Raw genomic sequence first — 19704 nt, forward strand, 5'->3', positions numbered from 1 at the left:
TATCCAGACCAACTTATCACATTATCATCAAGCCATCGGTCTTGCCTTCTTAGTCGTCTACAAGTTTCCCATTCAGGAATAAAGTCAGTATTAAGGATTTTGAAGCTTAAAATTTTACAGTTTTTGAATTATATTTACTTTCTGTTTTACTCATTTCCAATTTTATCTGGACATTTTGATTCAACTTCAACAAAGATGATGGATTTGTATGTTTAGGGGTGTTGTATACCAAATAATAAAAATGTATAGCCTATAAATGTATATAATGTAAAATATTTTATGCCTATGTATTTTCACATTTAAAATGATTTAAATAAATGTCATTTTGTGACAAAAACCATGTCTTCATTTTACAGTACACAATTAAAGCAGTTTACAGTAATCTTATATTTGCTGTGATAAAAATACAGCAGTAATAATAAAAAACTGTAAAATGTACTGTAACTTGCTGGCAGCAATTAGCAAGTAAGATGCCGTGTTCTATCCCACAGCATGCTTACTATGTTACTATGTTTAATATTATACAGTAATTTGATTGTAATAATAAACACAGTAAAAATAGTTACCGTGATTCGATTTACAGTTACTATTTTGTTACTGTGTTTATTATTACAGTAAAATTACTGTATAATAATAAACATAACAAAATAAGTACTGTGATTACATTTACAGTAAGCGTACTGTGGAATAGAACATGGCAACTTACTTGCTAATTGCTGCCAGCAAGTTACCGTACATTTTACAGTTTTCTTTTTACAGTGTATGTTAGAGAGGGATAGAAGTCATTTTTATGGATGATAGAATTTTTTCATTACAGGTCATTTATTTGAATGATCAGCAAAAATTTGAGCCTATGAGTTTAATAATTTGAATTCGTAGAGTAAGATTAGTACAAATTTAACTGTTGTGTTTGTGAGAGAGAAAAGAAAACTACAAGTTTGAAAATCCTAATACATTTTCTCAGTGACTTTACTGAAATATTCTCTACACCTTCCACTGTCACAGGTGCTCAGTTTTGCTACAATAATACTATATATTATACAGCACATGCATAATTTGAGACAATATTCTGATTAAATTTTCAGTCTCATTTTACCAATGACAAACCACGTCTATCTTATTAACTACTATTCATTTTATGTATAATCAATATATAAACAAGTGATATTTAATTGTTAACGAGGGATTGGCTGGACCCTGCTGACCCAATCAGTAATTCTCGTCCAATGGTCATACTTTAATTTTCCAGTTTCTCTAGTGTTGCATCCTTCTCATGGGCATTTCATGACTTTTCAGTGTGGGTTAAACCTTTTTTGGCCCATAATATGTATTTTTTTTTTTAAAAAAAAGTAATTAAAAATAGTTTTGTCTATGCTATTGAAATTGTGGGTTACATCTTTGTGTCACCTTTTTTTTCACCCAAGGGGTTTACATTCCTGATAATACAAGAGTGAGGAACTTACATTTTAATTATAAAGGAAAACCAATTCATCTGCTATATTCTTCTGTCCTCCGTTTTCAAGGGTAAGATTTTTTTTATAAATCATTAACTCACCCATATGTCTTATTTTTGTGGAACACAAAGGAGAGAGTCACTTAGTCTCGGTCTAAGTGCAACATCGCCCCCTTCTGGCTATCATTAATACTACTGTAGAACAGTTCATCCGACATCAAAACAAGCCATTAAAAATATACGTAAATATTCAAATCCAAAGTAATGATAGTAAGGAATATTTTAATAATTGCGATATGTGATTTGGGACTGTGGTGGAGCAGTTTCTAGATAAAACACTGTTAGATTTATTACTCAAAGCACCCCTCTGAAGCTGCAATGGTTTATTCCACTGTTGTTAGGAGTTGACCATCGAAAGTGAAAGTTTATCTTTGGGAGCTATTTTGTATCCTACCAAAAAAGAACTGAGGCATTGTGAGGATAGGATAAAGAGTGAGTATCAAAGCTTACAGCCTGCATAAATATAGTATGTTGTTACATATTGGTTATTGTAAACTGTGGTGAGTCTTCACTGTACAAGATCGAGCGCAGTTAACGTTACAGCTTTTGATGGACGGTAAACTGAGGCCTATGGCAGTGACCAGTTATGGAAATATACGTAGGCCTAATTTAATTTATTTTTTTTATTTTTTTGTCCATTTTAACTTGGGTTTTTGAATTTAAATTTGTTTATTAGCACATAATTCCAACACTACATGTTTGTGTAGTGAGGATTAAAATTGTGTTAATTTGCAACGATGTTCGAACTGTTTATTTTTCTTTCTCTCTCTTTTTTTTTTTCAAGCTGCCAAATTACTTCAAAATGCCCATTACTACGTATATGGAAATGCACCACTTCATCTAACTACATTATTTTTTTCTTAAACTTTTACTGTGAAACGATTTTTTTAAACACTTTTTTTTTTTTGTATTTTTTTTTTTTTTTTACATTTTTTCATTATTTCATTATATCATTTCATTTTAGCATCCGTAGGCTAATAGGCTACTGTTATATTCTGCTTATATTGCTTTCCAAGAGTAACTTAATAATAAAAAAAAATCTTTTACTTATTAAACATACTAACTGAAAATAATCCTGGTAGTACGTAATTACATTTATATCAGCAACTTATTAATATGTTACAATTCGCAACTCTATAACCGTCCAGGGTTGCCAGATTTTCACAACAAAACCCACCCAATTGAGCTTCAGGGGGGTCCCTTGGTAAAAATCGCTTTTTGGAGAGTAAAATCGTGGTCATCTGAGTTCACCTGGTCAAATTCGCATTTCAGGGGCTAAATATAATGTCATTTTGGGGTTGCTTCAACCCGCGGCAACAGTGTTATAGTAGCCCAGTTAAAGTGTTAAAGTAGCCCAGTTCCCGTTGCAGAACTTTTTTTTTTAATTTCCAAAATTGTACAATTGTACAAATTTCACACGTATTCAGCAGATATAAATGTTTCAAAAATAATACTCCGAGAAGTTTCATATAGTATCATAAAACAATAACATTTTAACCTTGAGTATTATATATGACGAACAATAACATTCATATCAAGATATTAGATTTTTTTTTTTTTTTTTTTTTTTTTTCACAAATTAAAGAAGAAAAAAGAAAAGAAGAAGAAGAATCAGAAGAGGGTATACATGTATAGTTAAAGAAGAGGAATTTAATTCTTTGTAAATGTCCATATTTCTGATTGCTTTGCGGTTTGAGAGTCCTTGTAAGGTTTCAAAATAAATCTTCATGTCAGCCTTAAAGTGTGTGATATTGGTTATTTGTTATTTGTTATAAGTCCAAATCAATCTCAAATTAATATTCTCAAAATGGTCATTCCAAAAGTATTTTTGTCGAAATGTTGCAGGTGTCACAGACACGTCAGGTTCCACCTCACTCCCTTACCCACGCACTCAATCAATACTAATCACCGCCACCTGAAGTTCATCACCACAGTCACCAGCTCCAGCATTTAAACCCCACACTCACACACACTCACTGTCCGGTCTCGTTTGTGATACAACCTGTTGTATACTTACCTCAAGGACTCCCAAAGCGATACTTACCTGTCTCCTTCGTCTCCTTCGTCTCCTTCGTCTCCTTCGTCTCCTTCGTCTCCTTCGTCTCCATCGTCTCCAGATCTCCTCGTGTTCCTACCTGCCTGTGTGTGTGAGTGTTCCTGTCTGCCATCTCCAGCGTCTCCTTCCATCATCATCTGCAACACAAAGAAAAGGACAGTATTACCTCTCATTCATCTTCAAGATCATCTTACTCACCATTCACTTACCGTTTGCTCTGCTGATTGTTTAAATAAACACCCAAACTGCTTTTATCTCTGCCTCCGGTGTCTCTGTCATAACAGCAGGACTATGAATCAAATGTCTGAAAAATGTATTATTACATTTACTATCTTTAATATCAACACTGTCTAAAAGACCTCTTTTTTTTAAACGTTGATTACTCGTGAGATTCACGGATGCCTTGCAGAAGTCTCAAAAAACCTGCTGGTATTGCATCAAATACGAAGCTATATTCTCATGGAGATATTGAAATACATTATGTCTGTAAAAATTCAGAATATGTAAATAAGTAGCCCTCGTCATTTATAAATTGTGAGAACATTAAAATACCATTTTTAAACCAATTGTTATAGAAGATTGATTTATTCTTATATTTAATGATTTTATTATTCCAAATTAACTGTTTGTGGGGGAGGAAGCTATGTTTGTATATAAGAAGCCAACATAAAAGAGCCTGTCTATGAAAATTGGATAACTAAATAGGGAGTTTGTTAACCTCAAAGTCACATTTTAAAAGAAAATCTATACCACCAACTTTTTCAAAAATAAGATTTGGAATTATATATCATAGCTTATCTTTATGCTTAATATAATATTTAATACTAATACTAATTACATAAAATATAATAGTGAATAGTGAGGCTTGTTTTTCCATATAAAATTGAATAAAGTTGAATATTTTTTTTTAAATATATAAATTATAAAAGAGATTTCAAGAGGGACTGACATCAAAACTCCCTCCCATAATTGGTCCATACCAAATAGGGTGCGAACACAAAACCACCAACTAGTTATGGATGATTATTTGTAAAATACGTTCAGTAAGGCTGGAGTGGGTTGGCAATTGGCATTACCATTGTTACTATTCCAGTAACAATTAAAATGACTTAAATATGGCTGATTCTGTAATTTTAACATAGGTGATTTTTCATAATGTAGGACTTACATCATCCTGTGTCCCTACACAAGATGACAAGATTTTGAAAACCAATTCTATACTGCAGTACAGTCAGCAAATTCTCTGTTTTCAGTTGTTGTTTTTAACAATTAGTTTAATACATTTATCAAAACTAGTAGACATTTTCAAAACTCTTCAGGCCTACAACAGAAGAGTCTGAAGACTAAAATGTAGTAGATCAGATATTTATTACTTTGATAAAGAATACTTTAAATGATCATATTCTGCAAATGTTATGTTTACATAATTGCATAATATTTTCAAAAAGAACTAATTGTAAACACTAATTACTATTATTGTGACTCTGTGTTTTAGATTTGTGATTGTTTTGGTGACGGTGGAAGTGGAAGTGATCCACCAATGCAGTTTCAATATGGATGATACTCAGACAACCTGTGATGAAGATATTCGTCCTGAAATCAGGTATTCTTATTAAAAACTTGAAATGGTACATATTCATACACCAGTAAAATATCATAGTAAAATCAGGTACTCCATTTAAGTAAAGATACGCTGATTTTATAGTATAATTGTAGAGTTGTATGGTATTAACTCCCTCCTTTTAGTAACTGCATTGAAATTGCTTGAGTTCTTTTGGGACAAAAACTAAAATGTTATGATGTTATATGATAACTGTGTGGTATATGCAGAATAATGAACTCTGGAACACTGAATTATTGAAAAAAAGGTGGTAATGTGGACATAATGAGAAGCAAGTGATCCGTTTCCACTATTCCATATTTACATAATGTTGGCCCGGTTTCACAGACAGGGATTAGCCTAAACCAGGATTAGGCCTTAGTTCAATTAGGATATTTAAGAAGCTTTTATAAACGTTCACTAGAAAAAAATCATTGCTGGTGTGCATCTTGAGACGAAACAATGGCACTGACATATTTTCAGATCTGTCAGTACAAGTTACTTTCAGTTACAACAGCTCAAACATGCATTTTAGTCTAGGACTAGCTGAAGTCGTGTCTGTGAAACCGGGTATAGAAAGATAGAAGTGTTCAGTAAATATGTTTATAGGTCTATATGTTTTAAAGCAAAAAGGCATGTATTAAAACTGTGACATCTTGGTACATGTGTGGGAACAGCTAGTACTGGCGGTGGAGAACATGTGAACTGGTGTCCATTATAATGCCCTCACTCTTTCTCTGTGTCTGCTATTGACAGATGGACATCAAGTTTGTCAGATTCAGACATAGCCAAGGTCTTGTCGATGACTATGAGGAAAGCAATGTCTCTGCCTCCCCTCAGATACAGAGTTTTGCAAAGATGTGCTACTAATAACAGAACTCCTGTAATGTGCAATATGTTATTTGCATAAAATTGGAAATTCTCGTTATTTATATTAGTATGTTATAACAATATTAAATATTTTATAAATACTTTTTTGCTCATGTGCTATAAGTGTCTAATTTAGTTACATTTTGTGTCCCTGTATGTTTACAGATTGAAATGGTTCTTAGTAGAAGTCAGTTTAATGATTGAGGAAATTTCTGTTGCAGTTTGTTGTATATAATATATTTATTTAAATTTAATGTGATTTTAGAGGTGAACCAATTGTTATAGTTTAAATGTTACAATCCCCTCTTACAGTTCAGTGCAGCAGAAGAGATCAGACTCACCAGAGCCCAGCTGTGTGTCTATGAAGAGTGACGCGTCTATGGATCCTCCGATACAATTAAGTTCTAAAAAGAAACCGTCAGACTCACCAGAGCCCAGCTGTGTGTCTATGAGGAGTGACGCGTCTATGGATCCTCCGATACAATTAAGTTCTAAAAAGAAACCATCAGACTCACCAGAGCCCAGCTGTGTGTCTATGAAGAGTGACGCGTCTATGGATCCTCCGATACAATTAAGTTCTAAAAAGAAACCATCAGACTCACCAGAGCCCAGCTGTGTGTCTATGAGGAGTGACGCGTCTATGGATCCTCCGATACAATTAAGTTCTAAAAAGAAACCGTCAGACTCACCAGAGCCCAGCTGTGTGTCTATGAGGAGTGACGCGTCTATGGATCCTCCGATACAATTAAGTTCTAAAAAGAAACCATCAGACTCACCAGAGCCCAGCTGTGTGTCTATGAAGAGTGACGCGTCTATGGATCCTCCGATACAATTAAGTTCTAAAAAGAAACCGTCAGACTCACCAGAGCCCAGCTGTGTGTCTATGAGGAGTGACGCGTCTATGGATCCTCCGATACAATTAAGTTCTAAAAAGAAACCGTCAGACTCACCAGAGCCCAGCTGTGTGTCTATGAGGAGTGACGCGTCTATGGATCCTCCGATACAATTAAGTTCTAAAAAGAAACCGTCAGACTCACCAGAGCCCAGCTGTGTGTCTATGAAGAGTGACGCGTCTATGGATCCTCCGATACAATTAAGTTCTAAAAAGAAACCATCAGACTCACCAGAGCCCAGCTGTGTGTCTATGAGGAGTGACGCGTCTATGGATCCTCCGATACAATTAAGTTCTAAAAAGAAACCGTCAGACTCACCAGAGCCCAGCTGTGTGTCTATGAAGAGTGACGCGTCTATGGATCCTCCGATACAATTAAGTTCTAAAAGGAAACCATCAGGCTCACCAGAGCCCAGCTGTGTGTCTATGAAGAGTGACGCGTCTATGGATCCTCCGATACAATTAAGTTCTAAAAAGAAACCATCAGACTCACCAGAGCCCAGCTGTGTGTCTATGAAGAGTGACGCGTCTATGGATCCTCCGATACAATTAAGTTCTAAAAAGAAACCATCAGACTCACCAGAGCCCAGCTGTGTGTCTATGAGGAGTGACGCGTCTATGGATCCTCCGATACAATTAAGTTCTAAAAAGAAACCGTCAGACTCACCAGAGCCCAGCTGTGTGTCTATGAAGAGTGACGCGTCTATGGATCCTCCGATACAATTAAGTTCTAAAAAGAAACCATCAGACTCACCAGAGCCCAGCTGTGTGTCTATGAGGAGTGACGCGTCTATGGATCCTCCGATACAATTAAGTTCTAAAAAGAAACCATCAGACTCACCAGAGCCCAGCTGTGTGTCTATGAAGAGTGACGCGTCTATGGATCCTCCGATACAATTAAGTTCTAAAAAGAAACCATCAGACTCACCAGAGCCCAGCTGTGTGTCTATGAAGAGTGACGCGTCTATGGATCCTCCGATACAATTAAGTTCTAAAAAGAAACCATCAGACTCACCAGAGCCCAGCTGTGTGTCTATGAGGAGTGACGCGTCTATGGATCCTCCGATACAATTAAGTTCTAAAAAGAAACCATCAGACTCACCAGAGCCCAGCTGTGTGTCTATGAGGAGTGACGCGTCTATGGATCCTCCGATACAATTAAGTTCTAAAAAGAAACCGTCAGACTCACCAGAGCCCAGCTGTGTGTCTATGAAGAGTGACCGGTCTATGGATCAACCAGTACATTTTAAGAGTGGAGATACACAGACTGATCTCAGGTATAACATTTCTATTAAAATATGATTCTAATATGGTAAAATACTAAACAATGAATAATTATTATTTTAATTTGTTTTATAGTTTTTTTATCTTTATCTCATTTTTTTAAAGTATATAGTGTTGTTCACACAGGCAAACATTTATGAGACAGCTTAGTTAAATGTACAGTTTTTGTATGCAGTGTAAATGATTAAGTGTGTCTATGAGGAGTGACGAGTCTATGGATCATAAAATACATTTTAAGAGTGGAGATACACAGACTGATCTGAGGTATAACGTTTCTGTAAAAGATATGCATTAATTATGATACAGAATGAGACATTGTGCTTATTAACTCATGTAATAATGTGGTATTCTAATTTTACAGCCATGAAGTCCTCAACAGGTTTAGATCAAATCTGATGAAGAAGTTTGAGTGTCTGTATGAGGGAACAGCACAGCAGGGAAACCCAACACTCCTGAATGAGATCTACACAGAGCTCTACATCACAGAGAGTGAGAGTGGAGAGATCAGTAATGAGCATGAGGTGAGACAGATTGAGACACAATCCAGGAGAGCAGCAACAGAGGACACACCGATCCAATGCAATGACATCTTTAGACCTTTACCTGGACAAGACAAACCCATCAGAACTGTGCTGACAAAGGGAGTCGCTGGCATTGGAAAAACCGTCTCTGTGCAGAAGTTCATCCTGGACTGGGCTGAAGGGAAAGAGAATCAGGACGTCCAGCTCATATTTCCACTTCCTTTCAGAGAGATCAATTTGATGAAGGACAAAACACTCAGTCTTTCTGATCTTCTTCATGCCTTTTTCCCTGAAACAAAAGAAATGGAAATATCCAGTGACAAATATAAAGTGTTGTTCATCTTTGATGGTCTGGACGAGTGTCGTCTGTCTCTGGATTTTCAGAGCGATGTGAGGTTGTGTGATGTAAGTGAATCAGCCTCAGTGGACGTGCTGCTGATGAACCTCATTGTGGGGAATCTGCTTCCCTCTGCTCTCATCTGGATCACCTCCAGACCAGCAGCAGCTGATCTCGTCCCCTCTGAGTGTGTCCATCGAGTGACAGAGGTACGAGGCTTCAATGAGCCACAGAAGGAGGAATACTTCAGGAAGAGAATCAGTGATCAGAGTCTGGCCAATACAATCATCTCACACCTGAAGTCATCAAGGAGCCTCTACATCATGTGCCACATCCCAGTGTTCTGCTGGATCTCAGCCGCTGTTCTAGAGAAGATGTTGAGCGAAGCAGAGAGTGGAGAGATTCCCAAGACTCTCACTCAAATGTACACACACTTCCTGATCCTTCAGACCAACATCAAACATGAGAAGGACTATGAGAAGAACGTGACAGATGAAGACATGATCCTCAAACTGGGGAAAGTGGCTTTTCAGCAGCTTGTGAAAGGCAACATGATCTTCTATGAGGAAGACCTGAGAGAGTGTGGCATTGATGTGACAGAAGCATCAGTGTACTCAGGATTGTGCTCTCAGATCTTCAGAGAGGAGTTTGGCTGGTATCAGGGGAAAGTCTTCTGCTTTGTTCATCTGAGCGTTCAGGAACATCTAGCGGCTCTATATGTGCACCTCTCCTGTACAAACAACAACAGAAATGTGTTTGAGCCAATCACTAAACAGAGTTTGCTGTCTAAAGTTAAGGAAAGGTTTAAACACAATTCATCAGAACATGTTTCATTATCTGAGCTGCATCAGAGAGCTGTGAATGAGGCTCTACAGAGTAAAAATGGACATCTGGACCTTTTCCTGCGGTTTCTTCTGGGTCTGTCAGTGGAGTCTCATCAGATTCTCCTAAAAGGACTAATGAAACAGACAAGAAGCAGATCTGACAGCATTGAGAAAACAGTTGAGTACATCAAGAAGAAGATCAGGACCATTGACTCTCCAGAGAAATCCATCAATCTGTTCCACTGTCTGAATGAACTGGGTGATCATTCACTAGTGGAGGAAATACAACAGTATCTGAAATCTGGAAGAATAAAGGAAGCCAAACTCTCTTCATCTCAGTGGTCAGCTGTAGTCTTTGTGTTGTTGACATCAGAGAAGAAGCTGGATGTGTTTGATATTAATACATTTGTTGGAGGAAACGATAAATCTAAAAAACTGAAGGTTTTTCTGAAGCTGCTGCCTGTGATTAAAGAATCCAGATCAGTTCAGTAAGTATCTTTGAGAACAATCACTTCACTGTTAAAACATTAAAAGAATAAGTAAGGAATATTTGACTCCGGGCCGTTGAATTATTAGAAAATAATGCACACCCAAATTAGTAATGCGCCACGACTCGAAGCGGATTTTCTAATAATTCAACGGCCCGGAGTCAATTATTCTGCTTATACTACAGTTACCACACCTCAAAACATTGTTCAGATGTTGTATTTCAAGACATTTGTCATGTTCTTGTCCTTAAAACACTCTTGTGTGGGACTAATTTCTTACTCATCTCATCCCAATCCTCTGTTGCTAATCCCAATGCGTCATTTCAGAACTAGTAACAGAGGCTTGAGCCATTGATAGCAGAATAATACAGTTATTAATGCAGTTGAGAGAGAGAGAGAGAGAGAGAGAGAGAGAGAGAGAGAATAAGCAGATGTGAATTAGTCTACCTGAGTCTGTGTGTCTCTCAACAGTGTTCAGCAGCATTGTCTCTAATAATATGAAACTGTAAGTTTATCTACCTCAAGAACTGCACAGTTATTTCCTCACTGGTGAGAAATGTCATGTAGCTTTTAAGTTACTAAACTATTTACCTGATTAATTCATCAGAGCAGCGCGGACAACACGTTTCTGTGTGAGTGTGTGTTTGTACTGTGTGTGTGTGTGTGTGTGTGTGTGTGTGTGTGTGTACTGTATGTGAGAGAGAGTAGGAGAAAGTGAGTATGACCTTTCAGGACATAATAAAACATATTTTGTGGCAAAAACCTTGACAGTATTTGATTGTTTTTATCATATTGTTTACTATATTTATTTGCTTGGTCAGTGTCGTTGTGGGTTTTGTTTCTTTTGCAGTTGTAGGCTGTAAGGACCTTATGAAATAACTGAAATAACTTTGGTGAAGTGATATGAACTGTAATGTGGTCAAGACCTGCTAGAACTACTTCAGTCGTGTGTTTCCCTGAAAATAATCACACACATTATAACATTCGTCAACCAATCAGATTCAAGCATTCAACAGCTCCATCTATAAAAGTTCATAAATCTTCAGAGCTGCAGAAGTTGTCCAGAGTTTAGTGGTCAGTATTTTGATGTGTTTTCTAAACCGTCACAATGTAAAATTCCTTCAGATATTCAAATAAAGTCAGTGTTTTCGCACATAAAGAAGGAATTTAAACATTTAAATGAATGACATAAAAGAACTTAAGATATTTGATGTATGGTTAACATAGCAGAGTCATACATTTTAATTTTTACTGTCAGATGAACAATTATCTGAAGTTAGTGCAGGTTCTCCAGTAAAGAGCAGATGTAATGTGTAGCAGCGGCTCCACCATAACAAGAATAACAATGTACAGTGAGACATTTAAGATTATTTAATAAGTCATTACTATTACAAATAATTGGAATAGAATTTCAAAAATTTATTGATATGAATATTTTGTGTGTGAGTGGATTCTGACTAAATGAAACTCCTCTGATTGGCCATTGAGTTCAAGAGATCAAAACATTTTCTGTGATCAAACATTAATTGTCGGACCCCTGCAGTACCGCTGTGGACCCCCGGTTGAAGACCCTTGGTTTAAAGTTAATAAATACATGAATATTAATTTAATTCAATCTTAACCTTTTTTATTAGTGTGAATTTGACCATGAAACTTGGAAAATAATTTGACATTGTTAAATTATATTGGAATTGAAAGTTGTTTGATGTTTTTTTGATAGTTTAACTATTTATTATGCTGTTTGATTTTCATCTCTCTACAGGTTGAGATATTGTGGAGTCACAGATGAAGGTTGTGCTGCTCTGACTTCAGCTCTGAGATCAAACCCCTCACACCTGAGAGAACTGAATCTGTCTGGGAATAAAATAGGAAATTCAGTGAATCTGCTGTCTGATGTACTACAGGATCCTCACTGTAAACTGGAGAAACTGGAGTAAGATCATATTTGACTCTCACACATGAATCACAATGTAAAGTATATTTGAAGTGTAAAGAGAAATGAAGAACATGCTGGATTCAGTTTTTTACTGTTCATCACTTTCATCTTTCTGCATTGACACTTTCTAAAGTATTGATTTTCATTTTTTAAAATCACACACACACACACACACACACATCATCTTTTGTGCTCTGTGACATTTTACATCTCAAAGCACAAATCAAAATGTGATGATTAAGTTTGTATTTTCTCTTTAATAATGGATTCACTGCTAAACTGATCTGATCTGGACTGAGAGAGTGAAGAGTGTGTCATTGTTCTCTACAGGTTGAGTGATTGTGGAGTCACAGATGAAGGTTGTGCTGCTCTGACTTCAGCTCTGAGATCAAACCCCTCACACCTGAGAGAACTGAATCTGTCTGTGAATAAAATAGGAGAATCAGTGAATCTGCTGTCTGATGTACTACAGGATCCTCACTGTAAACTGGAGATACTGTGGTAAGATCATATTTGACTCTCACACATGAATCACAATGTAAAGTATATTTGAAGTGTTCAGCCTCTTTCTGCTGCTGTGAGTTCAGCTGATTGAGCTGTAAATGATTGAACACATGAGCTGCTCCTCAGTCACATGATACTGCAGGACTGAGAGTCACACTGAAATACACACTTTCGCACAATCAACATTTCAGTCTCTTGACTTTAAACAGACTCGAGCTCAACACAACTGAGAAATGAAGAACATGCTGGATTCATTCTTACTGTTCATCACGTTCATCTTTCTGCATTGACACTTTCTAAAGTATTGATTTTCATTTTTTAAAATCACACACACACACACACACACACACACACACACACACACATCATCTTTTGTGCTCTGTGACATTTTACATCTCAAAGCACAAATCAAAATGTGATAATTAAGTTTGTATTTTCCCTTTAATAATGGATTCACTGCTAAACTGATCTGATCTGAACTGAGAGAGTGAAGAGTGTGTCATTGTTCTCTACAGGTTGAGAGATTGTGGAGTCACAGATGAAGGTTGTGCTGCTCTGACTTCAGCTCTGAGATCAAACCCCTCACACCTGAGAGAACTGGATCTGTCTGGGAATAAAATAGGAAAATCAGTGAATCTGCTGTCTGATGTACTACAGGATCCTCACTGTAAACTGGAGAAACTGTGGTAAGATCATATTTGACTCTCACACATGAATCACAATGTAAAGTATATTTGAAGTGTTCAGCCTCTTTCTGCTGCTGTGAGTTCATTAATGCTTTGGGAAACAGACCGAAATATTAAGAATAGTCGTATGATTGTTTTTATGAACTTCTTAGGCTTACGATGCTTTTAGGAAACGCAGCACAGGAGCCTCATTTATAACCGTTACACACAAAACATGTCCTGAAAGAGCCGTACGCCACTTCCTACACAAAATATGGGATTTATAAAAACAAACTTAATGTTAACTTAACCTGCACACAAACTCTGACCCATGAGTACAAACTCTTTTATTAGAGTGAGAAAAGTAATGAAGTAAACAGAACGATTTTAAACTCTGTTTTCATTTTGATAAACACATTTACATTAATATTCCACTTTCATTAATGGCGATAAGCACTGAAAGTCATTATGCAGAAGTTAAACAGAAATTATATGAATTTAGACAGTGGATGTGCAACTTTTGATCACTTTTCCTGTGACACGCTGTTTTAATGATAGTGAGGAGTGATAGGAGCTAGGGATGCTCCGATCGATCGGCCCGAGATCGGTATCGGCCGATAATCATATTTTATGACTCGATCGGTACTCACTAACTTGGCCGATCTCACGAACCGATCGCAATTTGATGACGTCAGCGCGTGAGTGTGAGGACGCGCGGGAACATAGCGCTGCAGTCATGTCCTCACCTGTGTGGAATTTCTATGACGTTGCGAGAAACAATGAAAAATTCGCGATTTGCCGTGTATGTTCTAAAGAAATCTCTCGTGGAGGAGTATTGTCCAAAACGTTCAATACGACGAACCTGATTCGGCACCTGAGAACAAGCCACCGCGAGACTTATGCTGATGAAAAACTGGCAACTGCAAAAAAGGCAACGGTAACAACTAGTAATACGACTCTCACTCATGAAAACATGAACTTTACACACCAGACAGCAAGAAAGCTAAGGATATAACCAAGAAGATAATGGAATTTGTTTGCATTGACAACCAGTCTTTGTCAGTAACAGAAGACATTGGATTTAAACGCCTTTTAGCACATCTTGAACCCCGTTATCAACTGCCACGGCGCAAATATTTTACCGATGTTGCTCTTCCAGAGTTATATCAAATTGTCTACAGCCACATACACAGTCTCCTTCACGAAAATGTGACTGCGGTGAGTTTCACAACTGATATTTGGAGCTCTAGCGTATCCCCTATGTCAATGCTAAGTTTGACAGCGCAGTGGATAACGGAAGACTTTCAAAAGAAGCAAGTGATTCTCCACTCCCAAGAATTTCCTGGCGCACACACTGCTGAGGCTTAGTCGCTAAATACAAAGACATGTTGCAAGCTTGGGACATACCTGAAGAGAAGGTGCATGTCGTGCTACGCGATAATGCAAGGAATATAGCAAAGGCCATGAGGGACTGCAGTTTTCGCAGCGTGCCGTGCATGGCACATACTCTCCATTTAGTGGTTCATGAGGGAGTTCTATCACAGCGGGCTATACGTGACGCTGTGGCGATTGGCCGGCGCATTGTTGGGCATTTTAAACACTCGCCCCAAGCTTACTCGCGTTTAGGAGATATTCAAAAACAACTTGGTCAGTCTCTTAAAAGGTTGCAGCAAGACGTCGACACACGATGGAATAGTTCTTACTATATGCTCAACTCTCTGCTGGAACAAAAACATGCTCTGATGGCATACACAGCTGACTATGACATCCCGAATCTAAATGCAACACAATGGAAATTAATTGAAAATATGGTTTCCATCCTTGCACCTTTTGAAGAGTTGACCAAAGAGATTAGCTCATTAAAATCATCCGCGGCTGACGTCATCCCATCCATCAGTGCCCTGAAGCGTCTCCTTGAGAAAGATTCCGACTCGGACCATGGAGTAAAAACGTCGAAACAAACACTTCTCGAAGCTGTTGTAAGAAGGTTCTCCAACATTGACAGGGAACCTGTATATGTTGTGGCTACGGTCCTTGATCCTAGGTAAGTCTTATTTAATTTTGTAGATATAATGTATATTAGATTATATTTCATATAGTATGTGACCCTGTCTGTGAAATCCATCATAAAATCTCAATCTAATGAGATCACATGAGATAACAGCATTAAAGTTTTTTTTTTAATTAATTTCCCTACAATTTTAATCTTTGAAATGGTCTTACTCAGTCAATATTAAAGATATCAAAGTTATTTTTCACAGAATGTTTTTGATATATTATATAGGGTGATTGTATGTAGAAAACAGTAAATCAAAGACTTTAGCTGGGTTTACACAGGCAGGGTTACATATAATTATGGTATTGTACATCAAGTTAAAACAAAAAAAAGGCTTTGAGTGTGACAAATGTGTTATAGTATGTGAAAGTATTAAATTAAATATAGTATAATTTAAGGCTATAATTTACTAATGATGGTTATTTTCCCCCTCAAAATCAGGTACAAGGATAGATATTTTGATGATCAAATCAAACCAGAGGCACACAGACTGCTCAGTGAAGCGCTTGATGTACAAGTGAGGCGGGGACATAGCTCTGGAGAGAATATGGGAGGAACTGTGGCCACACCAAAAGCTCTTCCATCTAGTTCTTTGCAGCAGATGCATGAGGAAATTCTCAAGGACACCAGTGGCAGTGATGCATACAGCGAAAGTGATTCGGCAGCACCTGAGATGAATCTGTACCTCTCTGAGCCTGTCATCCCAAGATCTGCTGAACCGCTGGTGTTTTGGGAGAAGAACAAAGGCCGGTTTCCCACTTTGGCAGAGGCAGCACGAGTCTACCTTAGTGCTCCATCGATGAGTGCCGATAGTGAGCGGCTATTCAGCACAGCCGCACACGTTTTGAATGAGAAGAGGAATAGACTGTCTTCCCAAAATGCAGAAAAACTTATATTTATTAAAAAAAACTTGCCTTATCTAATTAAGTAGAAAGGGGACAAATGACTACTCTGTAGCTTGACAATCACTTAATTATATTCCTGTTATTTTTTTGTACCAAACTACTCCATTTGTTCTTTTTGGAGTTTAAATGATTCTATTAATTAAATTTTCCTTATATTGGAAGATGTGGACAAAAACCATATGAGTTATATCAGACTTATCCATTTTGGAGTTTAAATGTTTCTATTTTACATTGTTCTCACTCTAACATTGAACAATATTTAAATAACATTGAGTTCCTCATGAGTTGCATCAAACTCCATTTTGTTCTTTCAGTAGTTTAAATGTTTCTATTTTTTTTTTCTCTTCAGTCTTATTGGACAATGTTTAATTAAACACAATGAGCTGCATCACACTACTCCAATTTGTTATTTTAGGAGTTTAAATGTTTTTAAGTTAATTCAGACTACTCCATTTTAGGAGATTAAATGTTTATTTTGTCCTCAACATTTTACTATGGGACAGTTTTTAAGTAAACCTAATGAGCTGCATCACACTTATCCGATTTGTTCTTTTAGGACTTTAAATGTATTTTTCTTGGTTATGTTGTCCTGCTAGGACTGGTATTGGACAATGTTTAAGTTAATTCAGACTTCTCCATTTTAGGAGATTAAATGTTTATTTTGTCATCAACATTTTACTATTGTACAATTTTTAAATAAACCTTGTGGGCTGCATCAGACTGCTTCATTTTGTTTGTTTGTTTTTTTCTATGCAGAAACACCATTTTAAAGGCATATTAAAATATTCACTGTATAATGAATAATTGTTGTGATTTAGTGCCCTGTTAAAACTATAGTTACATTACATACATTACCATAAAAATGGAACAAAAATATAATAAAGGCAACATCTATAGTATTTTTTTATCTGGAAAAAAGGTGATCAAAGAGCTTACAAATCAGTGAAGCATTGAAATCGGTACTCGGGTATCGGCTGATCACCATGACAAGAAATCGGTACTCGGTATCGGCTGCCAAAATCCTGATCGGAGCATCCCAGGAGCACAAAAATTCCTCTTCAAACTAAACTGCAGATCTCATGTTATGACTAAATATTTTAGTGAGAACGATGATCAGTGATGCATATTATGGCAAGATTTGCACATTTACTTTTTAAAATACTTTGTCAGTCAATTGTATATTTACTCTGCAATAAACAAGTAGGATCTGTTTCCACTAAAAATAGCCTATAAACATCCTAAAAGATATGATCACATTATCAGTAAAACTGCTTAGATTTGATTTGATTTGTTTAAAACAATTAAAACACTATTTGGCCAGTGGAAATGAATGAATCTCTACTCTAAAAACTTTATCTGAGAAGTATTTTATATCTACAATTTTGTTTTTATGGATATTTTGATATATTTATTCTAAATCATAAAGAGGATACTGGATGATTTTATCAATGTAATGTGTGTGGCACAATCAGCATTTATAGTCCGTATCTAATATTTTCCAATGTCTCGTACCTTTGACGGTGTTAACATGGTGTCACGTGGATGAGAATATGCATGTAAATGATATGCAGATGAGGTTATGAATAGTAAAACTAGGCGTTGTAAGCTCCATATGAAAGATTTTTGCGCAGGTTCTGGCGTGATTTGTGTGAGTGCAACAACTCAGTGAGATAGACTGACATTAGATTATTAAGTGATTTAAAAACCAAAATTAATATTTTTTAAATTCAACTCTGAATTTTACAGGAAACCACTAGAGAGAGATCAAGACAGGAGATGTGCTGAGATTTACGTGATCTCGTCAACCATACATGAGCTGTTAATCCCATAATAAAGTGAATTACAATAGTTTAAACAGGAAATAACAAATGCATGAATTACTTTTTCAAAGTTCTTGGTTGATAAAAAAGGTTTCACAAGATTGAAAAAAAACACCCTTTAACTACTTAATTTATCTGTTTGTTGAGCTTTAGACCAGAATCAAACCAAAAACCTAAATTTTTTGAACATGTAGTAAAGCAAAACACATGGTTTTATAAAACTGAACACTTTTGTGTGTACACAGAATCTAGCTTTTTTGAGCATGTACACATTTATGATGAAATCTACAGAAAGTTTTATAAATGATCTGAACTGAGAGAGTGAAGAGTGTGTCATTGTTCTCTACAGGTTGTATGATTGTGGAGTCACAGATGAAGGTTGTGCTGCTCTGACTTCAGCTCTGAGATCAAACCCCTCACACCTGAGACAACTGAATCTGTCTGGGAATAAAAATAGGAAAACCAGTGAATCTGCTGTCTGATGTACTACAGGATCCTCACTGTAAACTGGAGATACTGTGGTAAGATCATATTTGACTCTCACACATGAATCTCAATGTAAAGTATATTTGAAGTGTTCAGCCTCTTTCTGCTGCTGTGAGTTCAGCTGATTGAGCTGTAAATGATTGAACACATGAGCTGCTCCTCAGTCACATGATACTGCAGGACTGAGAGTCACACTGAAATACACACTTTCACACAATCAACATTTCAGTCTCTTGACTTTAAACAGACTCGAGCTCAACACAACTGAGAAATGAAGAACATGCTGAATTCATTCTTACTGTTCATCACGTTCATCTTTCTGCATTGACACTTTCTAAAGTATTGTTTTTAATTTTGTAAAAACACACACTCACTCACACACACACACACACACACTCACTCACTCACTCACACACACACTCACTCTCACACACACACACACACTCACTCACACACTCACAAACACACACACACACACACACACACACACACACACACACACACACACACACACACACACACAGTGCTTCAAAGTTTCAAAGTTTAAAGCATTTTAACTAGTGTTGTAGTCAAGACCACCTAAACTGAGACCAAGACCAGACTAGCACTCCTCAAATCCTTCTGAAAGATCCACATTTACTGCCTGAGAAACGTCTTATTTATAATCAATAATTACCATTAGAATAATAAGACACTATATAGAGCTGTTACCAATCGATTTAAATCACTAACAACAAAATTCATCTTTACACTGCAGAGGTGGAACAGAAGTTGCATCTGAATAGGAAAAATTACAAATTCATAAATAATGTTGAGATTAATGTTTTAAAAATAAAATTTTGTTCATTGAACATTTGTAAAAAATCAATATCATGTTTGCAGTTGTGCTCATATATGTGAAAACAGCCCTCTTTGATATTGCTTTATTAGATCATATGTTATAATAT

At 36.6% G+C, this 19704-nt stretch overlaps 1 protein-coding gene across 1 annotated transcript; it reads left to right on the plus strand.

Moving 5' to 3' along the window:
• Positions 1–1884: 1884 nt before the first annotated feature.
• On the plus strand, positions 1885–18811 carry LOC125254246 (NACHT, LRR and PYD domains-containing protein 12-like). The gene is given in 9 exon segments (XM_048168783.1): positions 1885–1945; positions 5065–5172; positions 6352–8208; positions 8577–10385; positions 12148–12318; positions 12652–12822; positions 13341–13511; positions 18621–18720; positions 18722–18811. Coding segments are annotated over 8 exon segments (4404 nt in total). The 5' UTR covers positions 1885–1945; positions 5065–5122; the 3' UTR covers positions 18797–18811.
• The last annotated feature ends 893 nt before the right edge of the window (positions 18812–19704 follow it).

Source organism: Megalobrama amblycephala, linkage group LG19 (assembly GCF_018812025.1).
Source record: "Megalobrama amblycephala isolate DHTTF-2021 linkage group LG19, ASM1881202v1, whole genome shotgun sequence".
Classification (NCBI taxonomy): Eukaryota; Metazoa; Chordata; class Actinopteri; order Cypriniformes; family Xenocyprididae; genus Megalobrama; species Megalobrama amblycephala.